General features: G+C 45.5%; 1 protein-coding gene across 5 annotated transcripts in view; it reads left to right on the top strand.

Annotated features, from left to right (window-relative positions):
- Positions 1–23,740, top strand: part of herc2 (HECT and RLD domain containing E3 ubiquitin protein ligase 2) — a 118,817-nt gene extending 95,077 nt beyond the window's left edge. For all 5 annotated transcript variants that reach the window (XM_061235994.1, XM_061235993.1, XM_061235995.1 and 2 more), the window contains exons 80-94: positions 92–306; positions 1,186–1,363; positions 2,736–2,897; positions 3,352–3,443; positions 4,662–4,801; positions 7,737–7,924; positions 8,181–8,378; positions 9,262–9,345; positions 10,464–10,605; positions 11,261–11,455; positions 12,357–12,469; positions 16,869–17,059; positions 17,371–17,476; positions 18,952–19,164; positions 22,621–23,740. In XM_061235994.1, the coding sequence (XP_061091978.1) occupies positions 92–306; positions 1,186–1,363; positions 2,736–2,897; positions 3,352–3,443; positions 4,662–4,801; positions 7,737–7,924; positions 8,181–8,378; positions 9,262–9,345; positions 10,464–10,605; positions 11,261–11,455; positions 12,357–12,469; positions 16,869–17,059; positions 17,371–17,476; positions 18,952–19,164; positions 22,621–22,893 (2,490 nt within the window). In that variant the 3' untranslated portion in view covers positions 22,894–23,740. The remainder of the gene's footprint in view (positions 1–91; positions 307–1,185; positions 1,364–2,735; positions 2,898–3,351; positions 3,444–4,661; positions 4,802–7,736; positions 7,925–8,180; positions 8,379–9,261; positions 9,346–10,463; positions 10,606–11,260; positions 11,456–12,356; positions 12,470–16,868; positions 17,060–17,370; positions 17,477–18,951; positions 19,165–22,620) is intronic.

A 23,740-nucleotide genomic window follows, 5' to 3' on the forward strand; every position in this document is an offset into this window, starting at 1 on the left:
AATTAGCCTTCATTATTAACCTTGAAGTCTCTGTGTGGTTATTCTTGTAATAGCATTAGCACTGATTAGCCTATGCCTCTTTCCCCTTCAGCTGTATGCTACAGGCTATGGGGCCGGGGGGCGGCTGGGAATCGGGGGCACGGAGTCAGTGTCCACTCCCACCCTGCTGGAGAGCATCCAGCACGTCTTCATCAGGAAGGTGGCTGTTAACTCCGGGGGAAAACACTGCCTGGCTTTGTCCTCCGAGGGCGAGGTGTACTCGTGGGGAGAAGCTGAGGACGGGAAACTGGGCCACGGCAACCGCAGGTCAGGAGCCTCCCTACTTTTCTCTGCTCGTTTGATCTTGCCTAGCACAATTGTAGCCAACCTAGAGGCCCAGAACTTGGGGTTTGCACTTTTTGAGAGTATTTCATAGGTTCCAATACACCTGACAAGCTCAGTGAAGCGTAGAAAAGTATTTCAGTCCGATACAATTGCTTTTCGTGTTTGACCATGGCCTGCAGGATACTCCTTTATTAATTTCATGGGGACAGACTGTTTAAAATGATTATGTATTGCATTGTACCTGTTTTTATAGCTTTTCATTGCTTGTCCCTAGACAAGCTTTTTGTGTAAGGATTGTGTAAAATTCAGAAAACTGAATCTTCTAAGTAGAAGGGGAAGTAATGCGTATACATTTCACACTGCATTTCACACTGTGTGCTTGAAGTCAGAAAAACAGATAATTCAAAAGGCAGTTGTGTGTTCAAATAAACATTGATAGAATGATAAATGTAAGAACAGCAAGATAAAAGAGTACAGTGCTGAAGAGACAACAAAAACAATAAATAAAAAAATAACACTAAGTTTAAGCAAAGAACCCCCTTGTCAAGAGGATGCACACATCTCTGTTCATGTAATCACCCCTTAAATAACTAAGGTCTGCCCTTAGTGCTCATTTTAGTGATGGTGCAGTACTGATGGTAGCCTGTAGGTGCTGCTGTTATCCCTTTAATGTCCTTGGATTTTCACTCAGCACCTGCTGTGTGAATTCTGTTCCGGAGATTATGTAAAACAAGATGCATGCAAGACTAGAAATCAGCCTCATCCAGAGCACAAGAGTGATTTTGAGGGTTTACCCTCAGATATTGAACATTTGCAACAGGACTGGTTTGTTTTGATGTGTGTGTGTGTGTGTGTGTGCAGCCCGTGTGACCGGCCACGTGTCATTGAGTCCCTGCGGGGTGTGGAGGTGCTGGACATCGCAGCTGGAGGGGCTCACAGCGCCTGCATCACGGCCAGCGGAGAGCTGTACACCTGGGGGAAGGGCCGGTACGGCCGCCTGGGGCACGGAGACAGTGAGGACCAGCTCAAACCAAAACTGGTGTGTATCTCACATATAAGCATTGTGAGGACCAGCTCAAACCAAAACTGGTGTGTATCTCACATATAAGCATTGTGAGGACCAGCTCAAACCAAAACTGATGTGTATCTCACATATAAGCATCGTGAGGACCAGCTCAAAGCAAAACTGATGTGTATCTCACATATAAGCATCGTGAGGACCAGCTCAAAGCAAAACTGGTGTGTATATCACATATAAGCATCGTGAGGACCAGCTCAAAGCAAAACTGGTGTGTATATCACACATAAGCATTGTGAGGACCAGCTCAAAGCAAAACTGGTGTGTATCTCACATATAAGCATTGTGAGGACCAGCTCAAACCAAAACTGGTGTGTATCTCACATGTAAGCATCGTGAGGACCAGCTCAAACCAAAACTGATGTGTATCTCGCATATAAGCATCGTGAGGACCAGCTCAAACCAAAACTGATGTGTATCTCACATATAAGCATCGTGAGGACCAGCTCAAAGCAAAACTGGTGTTTATATCACATATAAGCATAGTGAGGACCAGCTCAAACCAAAATTTGGGTGTACCTCATATTACACATATACACACATAGATGACCAGCTCACGCAGAAGCTGGTATGTATCTCACATATGCATACACGCTGTGAAGACAAACTCACTATGAAACTGGTGTGTAGACACAAGACTATATGGCCAGCTTTGTTTGGTTTATTGCCTTTATTTTACCAGGAAAGTTCCATTGAGATATTTATCTCTGTTACAAGGCTGTCTTGGCCAAGAGGCAATAAACAGGCATACACATACACACAGACATACACACAGCAAAGACCAGCTGAACTCCAAACTGGTGTGTACTTCACTGACGCATCTACACTTATGTCCACATGCACACACACACACACACACACACACACACACCTACATAAACACTCGCAAGCATTGAACCGCATTTGCGGACGCGCACACGTGAAAGTAAATTGCAGAAATGTACCCTTGTGACTAGAATACCACAGAATACCATTTCCAGCCTGGAGCAGTAGCGCACTCCAGTTTCACCGTGAAGGCAGAAGCACGTGTTTGGGAACGCAGCGTCCGGGGAATAATTAGCATTCCTGCTGCGCGAGGCTGGGGGAGGCTGCATGGCATTTGCGGTGGGAGCCGTGGCCTTTTCCAAAAGCACGCCTGAGGAGGGCCTGTCAGCGCACGTTCCCACGAGAGTGCGGGCTACGCTAACATGCTAACCGCGATATTAGGCCGCGTCAAGGGGCTGTGACTAATCTGCCTGTGGCTCTCAGTAGTAGATATGAGCATGAAGTACCAATAGACCTATGAAGGTCCGTCTTGAACGCACGTCTGCTCGTTCGTTTGTCTGCGCTCCAGGTGGACGCCCTGCAGGGTCACAGGGTGATCGATGTGGCTTGCGGCAGTGGGGACGCGCAGACGCTGTGCTTGACGGACGATGACATGGTGTGGTCGTGGGGGGACGGAGACTACGGCAAACTGGGAAGGGGGGGCAGCGACGGCTGCAAGGTCCCCATGAAGGTAGGAGCCTGTCAGTCTCTCTGTATTGGTATCTTTCTTTATCGATCGCTCCCTGTATCTATCTCTTTGCAGCTCTCTACCTTTCTCTCTTTGGATCCCTATCTCTCCTTCTCTTTTGCTCCCTCCTAAGACAAGCAATAGCTGTGTAATAAATGATAAGTCCTCCCAGCCAATCAAAGTGGCAGTAATGAAGCAGAAGCAGTTGCTCTCATTGGTGCAGAAGGAGATGGTGTGATCTTGTGATTGGAGGAGCTCCAGGGGCACATTGAGAAGTCTCCATGGGTGTACTTTTTGGCCGCTGGAGAGAAAATGCCAATCAAGCCTGGAGGGCTACCCTACTTTTTTACTGCTCGGAGCTCTCCCAACTTCCCTCCCTCCTTTCATCCCCCTCTCCTCTCTTCCGCTGCCACACTGCCTGAGGCCCATGCTGTGTCTCCCTGTGATCTGGCTGCAGATCGACTCGCTCACGGGCCTGGGGGTGGTCAAGGTGGAGTGCGGCTCCCAGTTCTCAGTGGCCCTCACGAAGTCCGGATCCGTCTACACATGGTATGCGCACACGCACCTTCCCGGTAGGGTGCCCGCACAAACAGTTCGGCAAGGTTTTCTTCCTCTTTGGTCCAAACGACCAACCGACCGACCCAGTCGAGGGCACCCATCTTGCGTCCTTGTTGTGACGCAGGCAACAGAAGCTCTGCGAAAGAAAAGGATGAATTTGCAGAGAGTGTCTTTCTGATTGGCTGGCTCAAGCTGACTCTGTTCCCCCCGCTGACCTCTCACAGCTGGTGTTTGCTTGTGTGATATTAATATCCACAAAGCTGAGCTCAGCTCTTTATTCTCATGATCAGGGTGTTTATATTAAAACACCTGCCTTGTCCTCAGAGGAGAGATGGGGTTAGGTAAGGGAACGGGACTTATAACTCAGAGACTGCAGACGTGTGTTCAAGGCGATACAAACGTCAGCTAACTTTAGCCAGTGTATTCCAACGATAACGACTGCTAATTGGGAAAATGCCAATAAAACAAAAGTTGACACTTATTTCGGTCTTAAAATACTCTTTAATCTATGTAATATTTGTTCTTACCTAAATATATATATCACTGGTAAGAAACCAATCATCTTGCTGGCATTGTTAGACCAAAGTTGCATTTATTTATTAAAAGGCATTGGTGGTGAACTCTGAGATATTCAAACCTGTCTGGCACCAACAATCATTGTCAAAGTCACTTAGATCACATTTCTTCCCCATTTAGATCTTTGGTCTGAAGAACAGCTGAACCTCTTCACCATGTCTGCATGCTTTTATGCATTGAGTTGATAGTGCATGATTGGCCGATTACGTATTTGCATTAACAAGCTGGTCTACAGGTCTATCTAAAGGGGTCACTGGGTGTACACTTTATGTTGATAACAGAAACCAAAAGCTTGTGAGCACTAAAAGTTTATGATTAGCTTCCTACCCTGACATATAAGAGCATTGTTCTAGCTTTGCTCTTAGTTCAGGCAAATGGCGTAACAGTTTTACTTGCCTCCAGCAAGCAGGCTAGCATTACTGTTGAACCATGCCAACTCTTGACCTTTGATTTAATGTGCGTAATGTCATTGTATTTGTAATGGATTGGTATTAGGCATTATTGTTCTGTTTGGTTCTATTCTAGCTTGTCCTCACTGCTATGAAGTTTTAAGTGTAGTTTCCACACCTGATATCATGTGTGTGTGTGCGTGCGTGTGTGTGTGCGTGCGTGTGTGCGTGTGCGTGTTTTCAGGGGGAAGGGGGACTACCACAGGTTAGGCCACGGCTCCGACGATCACGTGCGCCGGCCCCGGCAGGTCCAGGGCCTGCAGGGCAAGAAAGTGATCGCCATCGCCACAGGGTCTCTGCACTGTGTCTGCTGCACGGAGGATGGTAAACCAGCGCCCCCTACAGACCACCTCTCTCCTCTCACTGCCCTATAATAACCACCCTGCTGTACTGAGGAGGGTAAAACAGCGCCCCATACAGACCACCTCTCTCCTCTCACTGGCCTATAATAACCACCCTGCTGTACTGAGGAGGGTAAAACAGCGCCCCCTACAGACCACCTCTCTCCTCTCACTCCTCTATCATAACTACCCTGCTGTACTGAGGAGGGTAAACCAGTGCCCCCTTTAGACCACCTCTCTCCTCTCACTGCCCTATAATAACCACCCTGCTGTACTGAGGAGGGTAAACCAGCGCCCCCTATAGACCACCTCTCTCCTCTCACTGCCCTCTAATAACCACCCTGCTGTACTGAGGAGGGTAAACCAGCGCCCCCTACAGACCACCTCTCTCCTCTCACTGGCCTATAATAACCACCCTGCTGTACTGAGGAGGGTAAAACAGCGCCCCCTACAGACCACCTCTCTCCTCTCACTGCCCTATAATAACCACCCTGCTGTACTGAGGAGGGTAAAACAGCGCCCCATACAGACCACCTCTCTCCTCTCACTGGCCTATAATAACCACCCTGCTGTACTGAGGAGGGTAAAACAGCGCCCCCTACAGACCACCTCTCTCCTCTCACTGCCCTATAATAACCACCCTGCTGTACTGAGGAGGGTAAAACAGTGCCCCATACAGACCACCTCTCTCCTCTCACTGGCCTATAATAACCACCCTGCTGTACTGAGGAGGGTAAAACAGCGCCCCCTACAGACCACCTCTCTCCTCTCACTCCTCTATCATAACTACCCTGCTGTACTGAGGAGGGTAAACCAGTGCCCCCTTTAGACCACCTCTCTCCTCTCACTGCCCTATAATAACCACCCTGCTGTACTGAGGAGGGTAAACCAGCGCCCCCTATAGACCACCTCTCTCCTCTCACTGCCCTATAATAACCACCCTGCTGTACTGAGGAGGGTAAACCAGCGCCCCCTACAGACCACCTCTCTCCTCTCACTGGCCTATAATAACCACCCTGCTGTACTGAGGAGGGTAAAACAGCGCCCCATACAGACCACCTCTCTCCTCTCACTGGCCTATAATAACCACCCTGCTGTACTGAGGAGGGTAAAACAGCGCCCCCTACAGACCACCTCTCTCCTCTCACTCCTCTATCATAACTACCCTGCTGTACTGAGGAGGGTAAACCAGTGCCCCCTTTAGACCACCTCTCTCCTCTCACTGCCCTATAATAACCACCCTGCTGTACTGAGGAGGGTAAACCAGCGCCCCCTATAGACCACCTCTCTCCTCTCACTGCCCTATAATAACCACCCTGCTGTACTGAGGAGGGTAAACCAGCGCCGCCTATAGACCACCTCTCTCCTCTCACTGCCCTATAATAACCACCCTGCTGTACTGAGGAGGGTAAACCAGCGCCCCCTATAGACCACCTCTCTCCTCTCACTGCCCTATAATAACCACCCTGCTGTACTGAGGAGGGTAAACCAGCGCCCCCTATAGACCACCTCTCTCCTCTCACTGCCCTATAATAACCACCCTGCTGTACTGAGGAGGATAAAACAGCACACCCTAGGGACCACAACTCACCATACACTGGCCTGTAATAACCACTCTGCTGTACAGATTTCTTTGAGAGGAAATGTTAAGTCCTTAGTTGCATATATTTTCTGCACCAATATATGCAACTATAATGGCAAAACTCAATATTATGTTATGTATTTAGGACGACATTTATGTTTATATAAACGACACTGATATGGTTTACAATGATGAGTAAAATAAACTTGTTCTGTAATCTGTGTTTATCTGGCACATCCAACCGATGCTCAGCCGTATTCCAGGGTTGTAAACCGTAAACATTTTATCATTTTTTACATTTTTTTTTTAATTAGTTTTATTTTAAATAAGTAGATGGATTTGAAAGATTTCCATTTGCCAAGGAAGAGCGGTTTTATTTTCGCAGAATGCATTAATTTTTTTTATTCCTCCTCTCGAACAGTTTGGATTGAAACCGTTTATAAAAATCATTATCTGAGTGATTTCCCCCCTCACACACACACACTTTTTCTTGATTACCCGAGGCCAGTTTGGGCGAGCTCTTAAGAATGCATCCCATAAACCATTCCTTTCTCTACGGTGACTGAATAAGAAATTGGCACTGGGGGAAGCCTTTTAAATTCAGCATGACTGCCCTCTTCGGTGTTTCCCTGTTTCGAGCGCTGGGTGTTTTTCACAGTGCGGCAGACCTGGGTCGAATACGTAATTGTTTTTGATTCAAAAAGTTTTCTACACTAGTTTGCTGCCAAGCTTGTCTGCTCTATTGGAACTGTAAGGTAGAGGCACATTTCTAAATATGAACCGAGAGCAACCTATGAAATCCTCTTAAAGAGGACAAACCTCGCCTTCTGGTCCTCTTGGTTCGGTAGATTAGTTGAGCACAAAAAAGTATTTAAATCCCAAACAATTATGCATTTGAATAAGTTAACATTTGCTTGACAAGTGAAACTTTCTTATTTAATTGGAAAATCTTGAAATCACTGACTTACCTCATATTTACTCGCAATATTTTTAGTCTTATATAACACAACAAGGTGTACAAAAAGGGCCGATGCGTTTCTGGATTTTGTGCCAGCTTCTGGTCTTAATTCATTCATTAATTGACTCAATCATATTTTGTCTGACGTGTGAGTGTCGGCTGCGGACTTGAACCAGGGTAATTTACAGTGCTGTCAGCAAATTAAAAACAAGGTAACTGGTTGGAACGAAAACCAGTACGCAGACTGGCCCTCGAGTTGCGCACCCCATACTCTAGGGTCTTTCAGCGTACTTGGTGATGGTTATGCACGTCGTTGTGGATAAGAGCATCCGCCTCTACCCTGTAATGTAGTCGTGACCGTTTTCTCGTTGGGCTCAGGCGAGGTGTACACGTGGGGGGACAACGACGAGGGCCAGCTGGGAGACGGCACCACCAACGCCATCCAGAGGCCGCGGCTGGTGGCCGCGCTGCAGGGGAAGAAGATCAACCGCGTGGCGTGTGGCTCCGCGCACACCCTCTCCTGGTCCACCAGCAAACCCGCCAACGCCGGCCGGCTCCCCTCACAGGTGCGCCCGCTCGTTCACTCCCTTCCGCTCCGTCACTTTACTCAAGGAGCGTTGAATGGCTCGTCAATGTGTTATATCAGGTAATGTATACACTGCTACATTATGATTTGAGACTGATGTTTGCTTGTTTGTTTATTTATTTATTTATAGCTATTGAACAAGGTCAGCTCTCGTTATGGAGGTTAGGCACATAACGGAAACTTTTGCAGTTCTGTGATTGGATTGTGTGTGACTGAAGCCTGTTGCCGTTTCCCAGGTTCCCATGGAGTATAACCACCTGCAGGAGATCCCCATCATCGCTCTGAGGAACAGGCTCCTGCTGCTGCACCACATCTCCGAGCTCTTCTGCCCCTGCATCCCCATGTTCCACCTGGAGGGCCGGCTGGGCCACACGGGACAGGGCCCCTCTGTGGGCTTCGACACGCTCCGAGGCATCCTCATCTCACAGGGAAAAGTGAGCAGTGCTCAAACACTCACTCACACACACACGGTGAAATGCACACACACTCCAGGGCATCCTCATGTCACAGGTAAAAGTGAGTGCTCAAACACTCGCTCACACGTGCACAAACACACGCTCAAACACTCGCTCACACGTGCACAAACACACGCTCACACGTGCACAAACACACCCTCACACGTGCACAAACACACTCTCACACGTGCACAAACACACCCTCACACGTGCACAAACACACCCTCACACGTGCACAAACACACCCTCACACGTGCTCAAACACACCCTCACACGCTCAAACACACCCTCACACACACACTTGGGAGGTCCTCATCTCCCTGGGAAAAGTGAGCAGCTCTCTCATACATGCTCACTCACACACGCTCAAGCGCTGGCACGCACCCAGCAGCACACAGACATACACACATCCACTCACTGAATACATGCATGTAGCACAAGAACAGTATCCTTTTACAGTATAACATGCATTTGCTGTATAAATACAGGAAGTATAAATGGTAAGCATATATCGACTATATGCGAAATGCACTCTAAGTAAACACGCATATGCGCACTCTCAATGGCTTTGCTTAGAAGTCCACCTAGTATGCATCGAAAGCAAGAAGCTGAGGACAAGATTATATCTCCAGAGGAAGTGGTGGGTTTGTGTACTGTATGTGAGAGCAGGTTTCTGTGTAATGTGCCCGGAATTGAGTGAAATATTGAAATGAAGACTGAGGAATTGTATATTTGCGGTCCCTGGAGTGTCTACCCAAAGTGCCCGGTACAGGCTGGCCTGTTTTTGTTCCTCAGTGAAAAATGATGCCGGTGGCTCTCTCCACTCCTCTCAGGGAGCTGATGCGTTTCCTCTCTGTTACAGGAAGCGGCGTTCCGTAAGGTGGTGCAGGCTACCATGGTCAGGGACCGGCAGCACGGGCCTGTGGTAGAGCTCAACAGAATACAGGTGCACTCCTGTTACACACGCATTTACACACGCATTCATGCTCATACACAGACAGGCACGCACACAGTCATATACACATTATAATGAAAGATTGACTGAAAATCACTGTTGCATCAGACAGTCTCTGTGATTGGCAACTGTTTGAACCCCAAGGATTGCTTTATTTGTTTATTCCCAAATAGAGGTTGTGGTTTCACACCTTGATTCAGTCGTTTTTGTAGGCACGCTCTTTGTATGAACCTCTAACCACCACCACCCCCTCACCCCTTTTTTCATTTTCATGGTCCTGAAACGCAGAAGAGAATGCATTCAAAAATATGTCTTTTAATGAACTTTCCCTCTGATACAAAAGATAAATAAAAATTCCTATATCCATTTTTTTGTGTGAACAGAATCGTTGTGAATAATAGGTTGTTATACCACGGCTTGGTTAAATACTAATTTCTGATTGGCTGGAGGGCTGTGCATTTCCCTGTAAATGCACTCTAATTATTCCCGGCTATGAAGTAGTTGCAGTTGAAGTGGCCTTATCACTGTTAGAAATGAATATGCAAGCTCATGCTACACTATCAAAGATTCTATTCACACTGAACATACGCCATCAATTCGGTCAACGTTATCTTGCACTAACAACATAGCGCGTTAACTGTCAACAAAATTATATTGGAAAAAAAATCAAGCCTTTTGTCTTTTTCGCGCATATGGATGACTGGATAGTGGTTTCCCTTTATTTTTAAAAAAAAGTTTTTTTTTTTTTGTTTCATATCACTATAGAAATGATTTGGTTTCAACAAATACGATGTGGTCTAGTCATAGTTTTCACATACGTATGTTACATTAAGATTATATTATAAAATAAGGATTACACAGCAATACTTTGTGGATGAATCTGGGACAGATTACGCTCTCTAATATGCCTAGTTGAGGAGCAACATTGACTTCCCTACTGCGTAGTGTCTGGTTCTAAGTGGCGGCTCCGGTAAACATGGACTTCCCAGGCTTCAAAACGCTTTTCCCTAGCCCATGGATAGTCAGTGGCTGGTGTAACTTGGTCCATATTTTTCTTCAGTCACTGGTGTGGAGTGCCCTAATCCTGCTGACCCCCTCGCCCCCTCCAGGTTAAGCGTTCCCGGAGTAAAGGGGGTCTTGCCGGCCCAGATGGGACCAAGTCCGTTTTCGGTCAGATGTGCGCGAAGATGAGCTCCTTCAGTCCGGACAGCCTGCTCCTCCCACACCGTGTGTGGAAGGTCAAGTTTGTTGGTACGTCTGAACGCCTCCTTTAGGTCTCCACTGCAGTCTCACCAAAACTCCCCCTACACCTTTCAGCTTTCTACATTACACTGACTAGGGTATGCGGTTACCTCTCTCAGGAAAACAGATCTTTGTGCATCAATGTCTCTGCCATTTCTCAATGCCAAACAGTTTTTGCCAAATAACTTATTTTGGTGTTTGGGTACATTACCATGTATTAGATTAAAAGTTTTACTTTTTTTGGTGCAAAAATATCTTCATTTAATTTAACAGATCCCAACACAAGGCTGCTCTTTCTGTTGGTCAGTTTGAGAAGTGTGCTTTTTATAATTTCATGGCTGTAGACTTTATTCTATTTGAATGAGACCTGAAAATGTTCAAATTGTCCATAGACTTGATATGGGGAGACACAATGCTAACTTATGAATCATGCGAGCTCCTCCAAGATTTCATTATTTTCAGGCTTGTGGCAAGTACATGTTTGTACAGTAGACATAAACAGGGCTATTACTGTTGTCAAAGATCTGTGCTGGTACACCTTGATGGAGTGCCGGCTGATCAATTTAATTTGCTGTCATTTGAGGCTTTTGGCAAATGCAAACATTTTATTTAAAATGTGCGCGTGTGTGCGTGCGTGTGTGTGCGCGTGTGTGTGTGGCCCCAGGCGAGTCGGTGGATGACTGTGGAGGAGGCTACAGCGAGTCGATCGCAGAGATGTGCGAGGAGCTGCAGAACGGCCTCACCCCACTGCTCATTGTCACTCCCAACGGCCGCGACGAGTCCGGGGCCAACCGAGACTGCTTCCTGCTCAACCCCGCCGCCAAGTCGCCCCTCCACATGAACATGTTCCGCTTCTTAGGTGAACCCACTCACAGAACACATGCCATGTTAGTCCCTTTTAGTCCCAAGCCCAATAAGAGATGGCTCCACCCAAATACCAATGGGCTTTGTCTTTGTTTGAGAAAATTGAGTAGGTTGAGAACATTCAATAGGGTTTTAATAGTATAGCAGTCATTTTGATTGTTTGATAAGGTATATCTTGGGACTGAAAGGGTTAATGGCGAAATTTGTAGGAAATTCCAACGTGTTGTTTTGTAAGTTGAACACAGGTACACGTGCAGCGGGGTTAGCTCAGCTAGCTCAGTGCTGGGAAGTGCGGTAAAGCGAAGGCCGTAGTAGGTTACCATGACAACACCCTCAAATAAATAACGTTGTTGCCCTTGGCTAGGAGAAATTTCGCCTTTAGCTGACTGTTAATGCGTTTGTTTGGTGTGAGTGAGAGGCCAGGGTTCAAATTCCCCCCTTGGACTCAGGCAAACCTCTTAAGTCATTACACATGCAAGACATTAGCTGTTCATTTGCTTACAATCCCTTGTAATAGGCTCGGGAGAATACACAGTGTTGGCTGACGGATCAGAATCGGAGAGACTTCTTCACCGCAGCTTTTATCCTTCTCCAGCATACAGCGAGGCCACTGATAACCCTAAATTCTGCACAAATTTTGAGTTTACGGAATGTATCCTGTGTGTAACTGGCTACAGCAAAAACAAAATGGCTGACCTCATACTGTAGCCTGATTTAACAGCATTCCGCGCAAACTGCGTTTCACAGTTTAACTGACAGCAAATTAACAAGCCATCCCCCCAACAGTCTCACTCCCATCAGATAATGCTGAAATTTGTGGATTACGGGGGGAAAATGTGGGATTTCTCAGGAGTGGAGGTACTGTCGCGATCACTAACCTTGTCCCATCTCTGCAGGTGTGCTCCTGGGCATCGCCATTCGCACTGGAAGCCCCCTGAGCCTCAACCTGGCTGAGCCCGTGTGGAAGCAGCTGGCAGGAATGAACCTGACCATCGCTGACCTCAGTGAGGTAAAGACCCGCCTCGCCGTGCATTATTGACCCTTTAAGGATTCAACGCCTCCGTTGTTATGATTACCGCCTGTGGTCACTTACGGATAGCCGTGCACCTTTATTTGCCCATGTGTGTAATTAATAGTTAAAAACACATCCCAAAGGGGAGGGAGCGAAATTACAACACGTTTTGTTGACAACGAAAGCAAGCCAGGTTTGTGCATTTGAACTGCTTCTTTTAAAACAGCAGTTGGAAGAGCCTTTTGCCTTTGTTGTTATGTAGCTGAGCCACCATGGGTCTAGTGTTCTTGTTTTTGCTAATAGTTTTTAGCGGTTCAGTGACCTGGGACATGTTCGAATAAGGGTATAGAGTAGGTTTTATTTTAATATTGGTTGGGACATATTTTACCATTTTCCTGCAGGCGGCCAATGCCCCAACCCCCAAGTAGGAGTACACTGCCTGCCTGCATGTGCGCATACACACAGACCAGCATGACCGTAACTGTAAAATGTAAATAAGACGATTTCTTCCATTTGAAGAAGGCTACTGGCTCCTATAGGTTTCAAGTCTTTATGCTAAGCAAACACGTTATGCTAACATGGAAACCAAGCTAGTGAATGCGCGAAAATGAAATCTTGTCTAAGTCTTGGTAAGTCGGAAAAACCGGTATATACTAGCATTTAATTACATACACTTTTAATTACATTACATTGTAATTAATTACATTGTGGTGGGCTGTGCCGATGACATTGCAGAACTCGCCTTTGCTCCTGATTGGCTGGCTCGATCTTGCTTGCCAGAAGTGTACAAAACCAACCTGGGGACCTTCCGCTGGTTTCTGGTCAAGTCTTCGGCTCTGCAACTGCAGTGTCTCTTGAAAGGCGAGCCCAAGTGGCCGAGTCCAAGTAGCCAAGTCGAGAGAGGGCCACGTTCCAACTCAGCAGAGCTCACCTTTTGGAATGCCAACGTCGTCACCACCACAACGGATGTCAGGCACCCACCTCACTGCACCACCGACCAGTGGCCCACCAAAGCAGAATCCGGGCACAGCACTTTGCAGCCAGACAGTTAACCCACCGCTCTGATGCTTGCAGAGCTAGAGATCAGCATACCCATGCTCCCAGTCGCCGCCCTGCTGCTGCTCCTGAGAACCAGCCGCACTGCCCCTGAATCAGGTTGTGGTGATGGGGTATTGGTTGACATACATCAACTTGAAGAACACTTGTATTCATCTTCCAATTGCGAAAGAACACAGACAGTGCCTTCAGGCGTTGGACATATCAGTTTGCGGTGCTCTCCCTGGCACCCTGCGTGTTTACCAGGTAAAAAAAAAGCTGCCCTGTCACATGTCCAGTCCGCTGGACTGAAAGTCCTGCCTTGCCTCAATGACTGGCTCATTTGTGCCCAGTCACAAGAACAAGCGATGCGGAACACTCGTCTCCTCCTTCTCTTACTGAACCATGTAGAGAGCTTGGGTCTTCATTTCGAAAAGAGTTGCTCTGTCCCAGCCAGTCCTTCTTATTCATCGGCATGTCACTGGACTCAGGCATCATGAAAGCTTACTTGTCTCCCAAGTCAGGTGGACGACTGGATTCTCTGAAGCTAGCAACCCCCTTGGTGGCCAGCCAGGCCATGGTTCTCAATATTGGTGGAACTTCTATGGAACCATAGCGGCTCCCCTCAAAACGGGACCTACTTTTGCAGATGGATGGTCAGGTTTGACATCCGGACCCGGACCGTCTACAGCTATAGGTGTGGCCGTTACAGGGCCTGAACCCCTGCTGTTAGACTGAACAGTCAGTGGTGGGAATAATATTGCAAGACAGAGCCCCTTCTACCAGGTTGCTGTATGCATGCCACTGGAGACATTTTTCCTTTTGGTGTGTGAATCAGGCTGTGGATCCCGTATACTCTGGGGTTCCAACAGTGCTGCGTTTACTTCAGCACTTCCTTGATGAAGGCAAGTCAGCATCCATATGGAAAGTGGGGAGCAGAGGAACCCTGTTCGTTCCCTTCGTTGCTATATGGGCGCAACGGTTGCTGTGAGCGTCTTTATCTTCTATGCCAGCAAGAACAGAGGTACAGCCCTGACTAAACAGCGGCTATCACATTGAATTTGAATTACATTACTTGGGCTTACACACATGCTGGGGGCGGTAAAATGCCACTTCCAGACATGCTGCTGCATCTTGGGTAGCATTTAAGGGGGTTCCCCTGTCTGACATATGTGCAGCGGCGACCTGGACTTCACCCTGCACATTTTCAAAGTTCTACAAGGTCAACATCGCATGCCTGCATGTGCGGTCTGTGATTCTACCAGTGACGTCCTCCGCAACCTTGTGGGGTATGTCCTATTCCTCATGACCTCGTTGGTATTAGTTATCCCGTGCTTATGCACTGCCTCTGGCACGGTCCGTATCACTCAAAATCGACAAGAAGATTCCAGAGGTAGACTGTTGTATGACAGCGGTTCAGGACTTACCGCGTCATACGTCATGTGATGACATTCGTTGGTATTTTAATTCTCGACCTGCACGGCTCCAGCGCGGTGATAAATCCAGTGCTGATGCACTGCCTCTGGCGATCATCCGGGATTCATAGAACCACTGTTACATCCATAACTAGCGTTTTCCATCATGTGTCTTTAGTGTGAATACTACAGTAATAGTCACTGAATAGAGGTATTATTTCAGGAAAGGGATAAAGGTGAAGTCTTAAGATAAGATGGCGTCTTTAATTGGGTCTTCTGAGCCAGAACAAAGCTTTCTTAGACACAGGCGGACTTCCCAGGCCTGCTTGCCTCCTTCGTTTGCATTTATGATCAGGAGGTGTAGCTAGGGGCGGCATTGAAGATGCAGTGGGTAGCACTGCCGCCTCAAAGCAAGGAGGTCCTGGGTTCGAATCCCCGTCGGCCGTGGCCTCTCTGTGTGGAGTTTGCATGTTCTCCCTGTGTTTGCGTGGGTTTCCTCCGGGTACTCCGGTTTCTTCACACAGTCCAAAGACATGCAGGTTAGGCTGATTGGAGAGTAAATTGCCCGTGGGTATGAGTGTGTGAGTGAATGGTGTGTGTGCCCTGCGATGGACTGGCGACCTGTCCAGGGTGTATTCCTGCCTTTCGCCCAATGTATGCTGGGATAGGCTCCAGCCCCCCTGCGACCCTGCGGGTTAGGATAATGAATGAATGAATGAATGAATGAATGAATGAATGAATGAAAGTGTAGCTAGGAATTCTGGACGCCATAAATAATTGCTGTGGCCCCCCTTTGCTACTATAGTTTTTGTGGGCCCTTCGTCTCTCCTCTGACTAATGAAGGCCCTAGGTTTAGGATGGTAAAATGATGATTTAGGATGGGTAAACTAAAAAAAGTCAAATTTTGAATCATGTATCTGACGCATGGAGCCAGTCACATTTGATTGTTATCATGAGCTTTGGAGCCTGTCCAGCGGTGGCTGGTGACGGACAGTGTGGCTGTTAATGGGCGCTCTTGCCCCGAGGCGGGGTGGGCCATACAGAGGGGTTGTTGTTGGGTGCTCCTCCCAGAGGTGGTGGGGGCATCCGAAAGGTTAAGGAGGAGGTGGGGTGATGACGGCGAGCTCTGCATGTGGTTCAGCAGGAGAGCTGCTGGAGGGGGGAGAAATATCAGCTGTTCTCTTTGAACATCTCAGCTGGTTTTATGCTGGCTGAACTGATTTCTACTTTCATTATTATATATTATATATTATAGTATTTTATCTACACCAAATACAAAATTGTTTGGGATTCAAATACTTTTCTGTGCTTGATTGACCTGCCTGGTGCAATTGAGCCAACCAAGGGCCAGAACTTGGGGTTTGCACTTAAGCAGTATTTCATAGGTTACAATACATCAGACAAGTAAAGTGTAGTATTCAAACAGTATTTGAAAAAATATATATGTATTTGACCCAGATCTGATTCATAGTTGAGCGTTAACTTTTAGTTAAAGCAAATTCTGGAAGATTGAACTTAACTTGCAATATGGAAAGCCAAGTCATTATCGTTCAAGTAATTTGTGCCAGAAAACCTGAAAAAGAAAGGGAAGTTAAATTATATCCAGCTCAGCTGACGAAATGCACAAAATTGAAACAGAAGTGTTTAATTTCTTTTTGGCTTTCAAACTGTCTCTCCCACACACAGACACGCACACATACACATGCACACAGATAGATGCACACAAACCCACACATATACACACAGCCACACTAACACAAATGGATACACAGCAACAGAAACCCACACACAGAGACACACACTCACAGCGCACACACAATTCCCTAATGTAAAAGATAAATGTTGTCTCCTCAGGTCGATAAAGACAAACACAAACCCTCATGCAGACACACACACACAGCGCACACACAATTCCCTAATGTAAAAGATAAATGTTGTCTCCTCAGGTCGATAAAGACTTCATCCCCGGGCTGATGTACATCCGGGATAATGAGGCCACGTCGGAGGAGTTTGAGGCCATGACCCTGCCATTCACCGTGCCAAACGCCAGCGGCCAGGACATCCAGCTCAGCTCCAAGTACTCCCACATCACGCTGGACAACCGCGCAGAATACGTACGGCTAGCAATAAACTACAGGTGAGGCAGCTCTGTGTCTCTGTGCGTCTGTGTGCCCGAGAGTAAGCACTTGAGTGTATCAAACCTGGATGAAATATGTCATTGTTTTGGATGCTACTTTTCTGTGCCGTATTGATCTTGCCTGGTACAACTGACCCAACCAAAAGGACCTCTGAAGAATATGTAGCCTAGATTGAAAATCAGCGTATGAGCGGAAGAATTTTTAAAAGTAAAGTGTATATAAAATTATTTGAATCCAAAACAATGACATATTTGACCCAGGTCTGGTGTGTGTGTACAGATGTGTGCTGACTGTGTCCCACCCCCCACAGGCTCCATGAGTTTGACGAGCAGGTGTCGGCGGTGCGTGAGGGCATGGCCCGGGTGGTCCCTGTTCCCCTGCTCTCCCTCTTCACCGGATACGAGCTGGAGACCATGGTATGGCCGCCCACTGAACCCAATCCTTTCATTATTGCTACTGTATTACCGCTATCTTATTGGCAGTGGAGTGACAGTGTATTATCACAGTTAGTAAACTGTTGCACGAGTATAACGTAAGTTTGACCGCAAGTTAGGGTGTTACGTCAACACTAAATGTTATGTTGTAACTAGTTGTGTTTTTGTTCGGTTGCACAATTTATACTTGCGCTGAATCTTAGTTAAATGATTTAGAATGTTATAAGTATCTTCACTCTAAATGAGTTGGTGCAACCTGGTTTAAATTCAGTTATGGTGTAACTCAGAATTTACGCTCAAACTAACCTACGTTCGAACTTACGTTATACTCGTGCAACAGGCAGAGGGGTGTTCGATTCTGAAGAGGTTCGATTCTCAGGCATTGCCATTGTACCCTTGAGAATGATATTTATCTTGAATTGCTTCAGTACATTTCCAGCTGTATAAATGAATTTTAAGTAAAAAAACACAATGTCATTGTGTAAGTCGCTGTGGATCAAAGCATCTGCTGAATGTAAATTTCATTTTTAGTAGAGGAGGGCAGATGAAAATCAGATGAAAGTCAACTCTGAGCTGACAGGTGCAATGGAATCCATTTTGAGAATCTTACACAGTCTCTGTCAAATAAGTAAAATGTGTCTGCCTCTGCAGTATCAGGAGTTTCAGTCCAGTTAAAAAGACGCAGACCTGGGTGAAATACATCATTGATTTGGATTCACATGCTTGGCTATGCTTTACTGAGCTTGTCTGATGTATTGGAACCGATGAAATACTCTCGAAGTGCAAACCTTTCTGGTCCTCTTGGTTGGCTGAATTGCTCCTGTCAAGATCAGTCAAGCACAGTTTAATTCAAAACAATTACGCATTTGACCCAGGTCTGTACGGATACCAGTAGGCTGTTGGGTGGTTCATCCAGTAAGGTCCCCCTCTGTGGTGCATGGACCACACGGTCTTGGATTGAGTCTGGACCTTGCCAGTGGGTAGGGGAGGGTTCTGTTTCAATACTCTATCGCGACCCCTGCTGGTCAATCAGGCACTTGCAGACTGCATGCCAGAGCCGTGTATGAAAGGTCTTCCTCTGACTCAGTTCTATGTGACGCGTTTTGGAGAAGTATGGGTGCCTTCGCTCTCGTGAATTGACAGTGAAAAAACTCAACTCACTTCAGTTCAGTTCATTCAGTTCAGTGCAACATAATGCAGTTATCAGACTGGAAATGTCCATGTTCAGAAGGCACATGGCACACTTCACATAACTTCACATGTGAATCAATGTGTGGGGTAGCTTACCAGGTCATAAGAACAAAAACCAGCACACCCTGCAGCTCTCCAGGACCAGGAGTAAGAACCACTGCTCTAGGGGTAGGAAAATGGTGGACATTGTTGGGCTCAGCGGTATGTTTTGTTATGTAACAAGCGCATACGTACAGGTGGTGAGCTGAGTGTACTCTCTATTGTAGGTGTGCGGGAGCCCCGACATTCCGCTGCACCTGTTGAAGTCTGTGGCCACCTACAAGGGCGTGGAGCCCACGGCTCCACTCATCCAGTGGTTCTGGGAGGTGATGGAATCCTTCTCCAACACAGAGCGCTCCCTCTTCCTCCGCTTCGTCTGGGGACGCACCCGCCTGCCCAGGACCATCGCCGACTTCCGCGGCCGAGATTTCGTTGTGCAGGTGAGGCCAAATCTCCATCAGCAGACCTGGCAGACCAGGCAAGATCACCACAAAAAAGTATTTGAATTCAAAACCGTTATGTATTTGACCCAAGTCTGAAGGGGAGGGTATGTTATTTGTGAAATAATATTGAGGTACCCACAACGACCAGGGTGCAAGGCAATAGGGTAGTAGCAATAATAATTAAAGTTGAGCCTGCACACCTGACCATGGGTGATGTCATGTACCTGGGATTGACATCAGAAATCAGGTGATCTAGAACAGGTGACCGATTAGACCAATGAGCCTCTGTAAACTCAGAGAGCAATTTACTAGGCAGACCTCTACACCAGCTTGTTAATGCAAATATTTAATCAGCCAATCATGTGGCAGCACTTAAATGCATAAAAGAATGCAGATGTGGTCAAGAGGTTAAGCTGCTGTTCAAACCAAATGCCGGAATGGAGAAGAAATGTGATCTACGTGACTTTTACAGTGGAATGATTGTTGGTGGCTGACAGGGTGGTTTGAGTATCTCAGAAACTGCTGATCTCCTGTGATTTTTACACACAAGTCTCTAGAGTTTGCAGAGAATGGTGCGAGAAACAAAAAAACATCCAGTGAACAGCAGTTCTGCGGGCAAAAACTCATTAGGTGCAGAGGAGAAGGGTCAAACTGGTCAAAGCTGACAGGAAGGTGACAGTAATGCAAATAACCACGCATTACAACAGTGGTATGCTGAAGAGCATCTCTGAACACACAACGTGTCAAACCTTGGATAGGGTACAGCAACTAAATAATAATAAATAATAAAATAAATAATAATAAATACCTAATAAAAAGTGCCCACTGAGTTTATATTGGTGGGGAAATGGTAACTTTTACTTTGACCTGACGAAGATCCGCTATGGAAACATTGTTTGATATTAAGTGAGGGTAGGTTATTTTCTATTCATTTTATGGACTGTTTTCAGGGACACACAAATTGAACTGTTAAAACAAAAAAAAAACACGATTAAGAGCTTGGCTGACACAATTAAAAATTTCAGTCCGCAAATTTTTCTTGGAAAAAATATTTCCTTACATTTTTTGGGATGCAAGTACATAGATATGTACTGTTTAAATAATGATAATGATGATCATTGTCATTTTCATCGGCATCATGGTCATTCATATGGTCATGCACGATTCTAACAATAAGAATAAAGATAATAAAATTCATAATAGTGATCAAAATCCTAATCAGAACAATTAATTTCAATACTAGTCATTTGTAACATATTATATATATTATACTTCTTGAATGCACATAGAGACACGTAACTGGCCTGAAGAATAATACACAATTTGGTGTATTATTATTATCTTATCTATATTATCTTCTTCAGATAATGATTTCATTGGGGTCAAGTAGAACCTACGTATGAATTTGAAATGGCTCAAATTTTGTGTCACACTTTACAGTCAGGAACATGAATTGGCATTAACTATTGCAGTCCTTCACATGAATGAATTGATGTACAAATATATTAAGCATGAAATCAATTTTTAATTAATGAATGTATTTGTTAACTACGAACTAATTGCAAGTAATGTAATGGTTGCATTACTTGCAACTACAATGTGAAGATTTCTAATCCAGGTTCAGGAGGGAGGTTGGGTGGACTTGTTATGTGCGTTATAGTTATTTACATTACTTTTAATATTATATATTGCTGGATGTGTAGTGCATCCTTCCCTCTGTGATAATTTATGGTCATTAAAAAAATTTCCAGCCACTTTAACAGCTACATCAGTTCATGCCAATTCATGTAACCTTGTTGTAATGCGTTACCAATTTTGGGAGGCTAGGACAGAATTCTTCCAGACCCTGCACGGATTACGTTGGTACTGAGAGGTAGGTATTCCAGGTTTGTATCACCCCTAATTTTGACCCCGTTTCTATTTTAAGTAAAGCAATTTGAGTAAAGCATCAATTTGCTATGTAATTGGATGGCATGGAAGTTGGCTTTTTCCAAAGAACCCAGTGAACATGCATGTTATGAACAATGAGTTTCCTGTCAGATCTTGTAATTCTTGGAATTATCTTAATCACTGACTGCCTATGGCTGACTGCCTATGATATCACCCACATAGCAAATACCAGTGCTTATCCACTGAAATGGAGAAAATTGATTCTTCAAGTGAAGTATTATGGATTATTGGTGTGTGGACATACCATTTTGGTGACAAATTGTTTGTCTTTTCAAAATGGTGCCAGATTACCTATAATTGGACCAAATTGAGGTCTACACTGCTTCAGGGAGCGCTCTGTGGAAACTACAAGAGGAACCGGTGCATTACCAAGCTTACCCAAGGGATTATAGGAGCTCAGAGCCATTAAGAGTGAACAAAAATGAATAGACTGGAAGTATAATTTTAAATTTGGTAGAGAGTCCTCCATTCTGAATTAGTTTTTGCAGGTGAACTAACTGAGGATGAACCATTTATGTTTATGATGGTCAGGGGTTTTATTTATTCCAGTAACCAGGAAGTGGTGGTAAGGCCACCACTGAGTAACAGAAACGAACCCTTGGAACAATATTCATTTCAGTTATGGATATCCTAACTGATAGTTAAAAAGTTAAGAAGGTTTTAATCCACGCTGGGAAGTATATCCACTCCTAGGGACTGTAAATGTGAAACTATAGAAGGCTTAGCCGGGCCAACAGTTTCATCTTTTGCGGCTGAATTGAGAGGAAGTAATGGTCACTTATTCCAGATTACTTTGTAGCTTGAATTGTTCCATTTTTATTTGGTGAAAAGGCATAATATAATCTGCAGACAAAGATAAGGGGTTTATAAGCTTGGTAAAATTTGACTGCCTAATGGCTTGAGCTAGTGGCTCGCTTGTACGAATAAAGAGCATCAAGTGGGTCTCCTTGTCTGCTACTCCGTGTCATCCTAATTGGAGGAGAACATCTGCACCCTGGAGTACAGATGCAGATGAATTGGCAGAAAGTGTTTTAATTCCAATGTGTAACCAATGCTACAAATGCAGTATATCTGCATGGTCCAATAGAGCTACTTAAGTGACCGACAGGGTTATTTGCTCCTGATCAGTCTCTATTATGTAGCTGTATTACCTTACAGTTATGTTACCATGGAATTGCCCTTGACTTAAAACTAGCCGTAACGAAGACCATTCTAGACATTCAAATGCTTTTTCGCCAATTTATTTATACTGTACTGTAAACTACAGACCATTTCACCAGCTCCTGTCACATAATACCTTCACCATGCCACCCCCCACCCCACACCTACCCAACACTCATAAATTGTCAACTTGTCACCCAACTTGTTTTCTTCATTAATCTCTAATCTGCGATCCCAAAAAAAAAAATAGCTGCCTATTATTCCTCGGAACTATCTTAATCCGCTTCCAAAAATAGCGTTCCTGTTGGGCTCAAAAATGTCTGTTTTTCTCCCGCCTTTCAGGTTCTGGACAAGTACAGCCCCCCAGATCACTTCCTGCCGGAGTCGTACACCTGCTTCTTCCTGCTGAAGCTGCCCAGATACTCCTGCAAGCAAGTGCTAGAGGAGAAGCTGAAGTATGCCATCCACTTCTGCAAGTCCATCGACACGGACGACTACGCCCGCATCGCTCTGACGGGCGAGCCGGCGGCCGACGACAGCAGCGAGGACTCGGACAACGAGGACGCCGACTCCTTCGCCTCGGACTCCACCCAGGACTACCTGACGGGCCACTGAGGGGGAGCACCCTTCCACCTTTCAACCCCTCTTTCCTCCAGGCAACCCCGAGTCGCCGAGGGCACAACCGCAAGAAGCTGCCGTGCAGAAGCGCAAAGCGCCACGCCCGTTTTAATCCCACGTATCACTAATACTACTACTAAAACTACGAAACGTTAAGAATAGAAAAACTTGCTATTACGTCCTGTAAAAAAAAAAAAAAAAAAAAAAAGATAAGTCATAATGTGCAATTAGTTTTTGAAGGCAGTGTGATGTGGAGAGAAGTAGGTGCTCCTTGTTATAAGAATTTTTTTTTTCAAAAAAAACTAAGGAGTGGGGGAAAAAAAAGCTGCACAGATCAACTATGTGTTTTACTTGTGTCATGTGTATAGATTATCAAAAAACAGCGGGACATCAGAAAAGGCATTTAGCCTAGCACTGTGGTAGACTTCTCCTGTTTTTTGTTTTGTTTTTGTTTTTGTTTTTTTGGTGGCTTTTACCTTATCCTAGTTTGTTGTATATTGGAGATAGTATGCTACAAATGATTAGTATTATATTTTTGTTGGTAATAGCAGTGTTTCTTTATAAGAACATTTTTTTGACTATGGAAGTGTCTGTTTGTGTCACTCTGCTCTCGTCAAACACGACCTGCCCGAGGTGTCATTTTACAGATGTCTGTCACTGTATCCATCTCTACTTAATCTTTTCACCCTGTGTGTATGCACTGTCCTCCTTTGGAAATGTATATAATATGATTGTGCCATGTATTCATGAACCATGTCATCTCCTGAGAATATATTTCAACCAAAATTACCCTTCAAAGTCCCTTCAAAGATTTGTTCATTAAATCATTTATCTGGTGGATTCA

Source organism: Conger conger, chromosome 3, assembly GCF_963514075.1.
Source record: "Conger conger chromosome 3, fConCon1.1, whole genome shotgun sequence".
Classification (NCBI taxonomy): domain Eukaryota; kingdom Metazoa; phylum Chordata; class Actinopteri; order Anguilliformes; family Congridae; genus Conger; species Conger conger.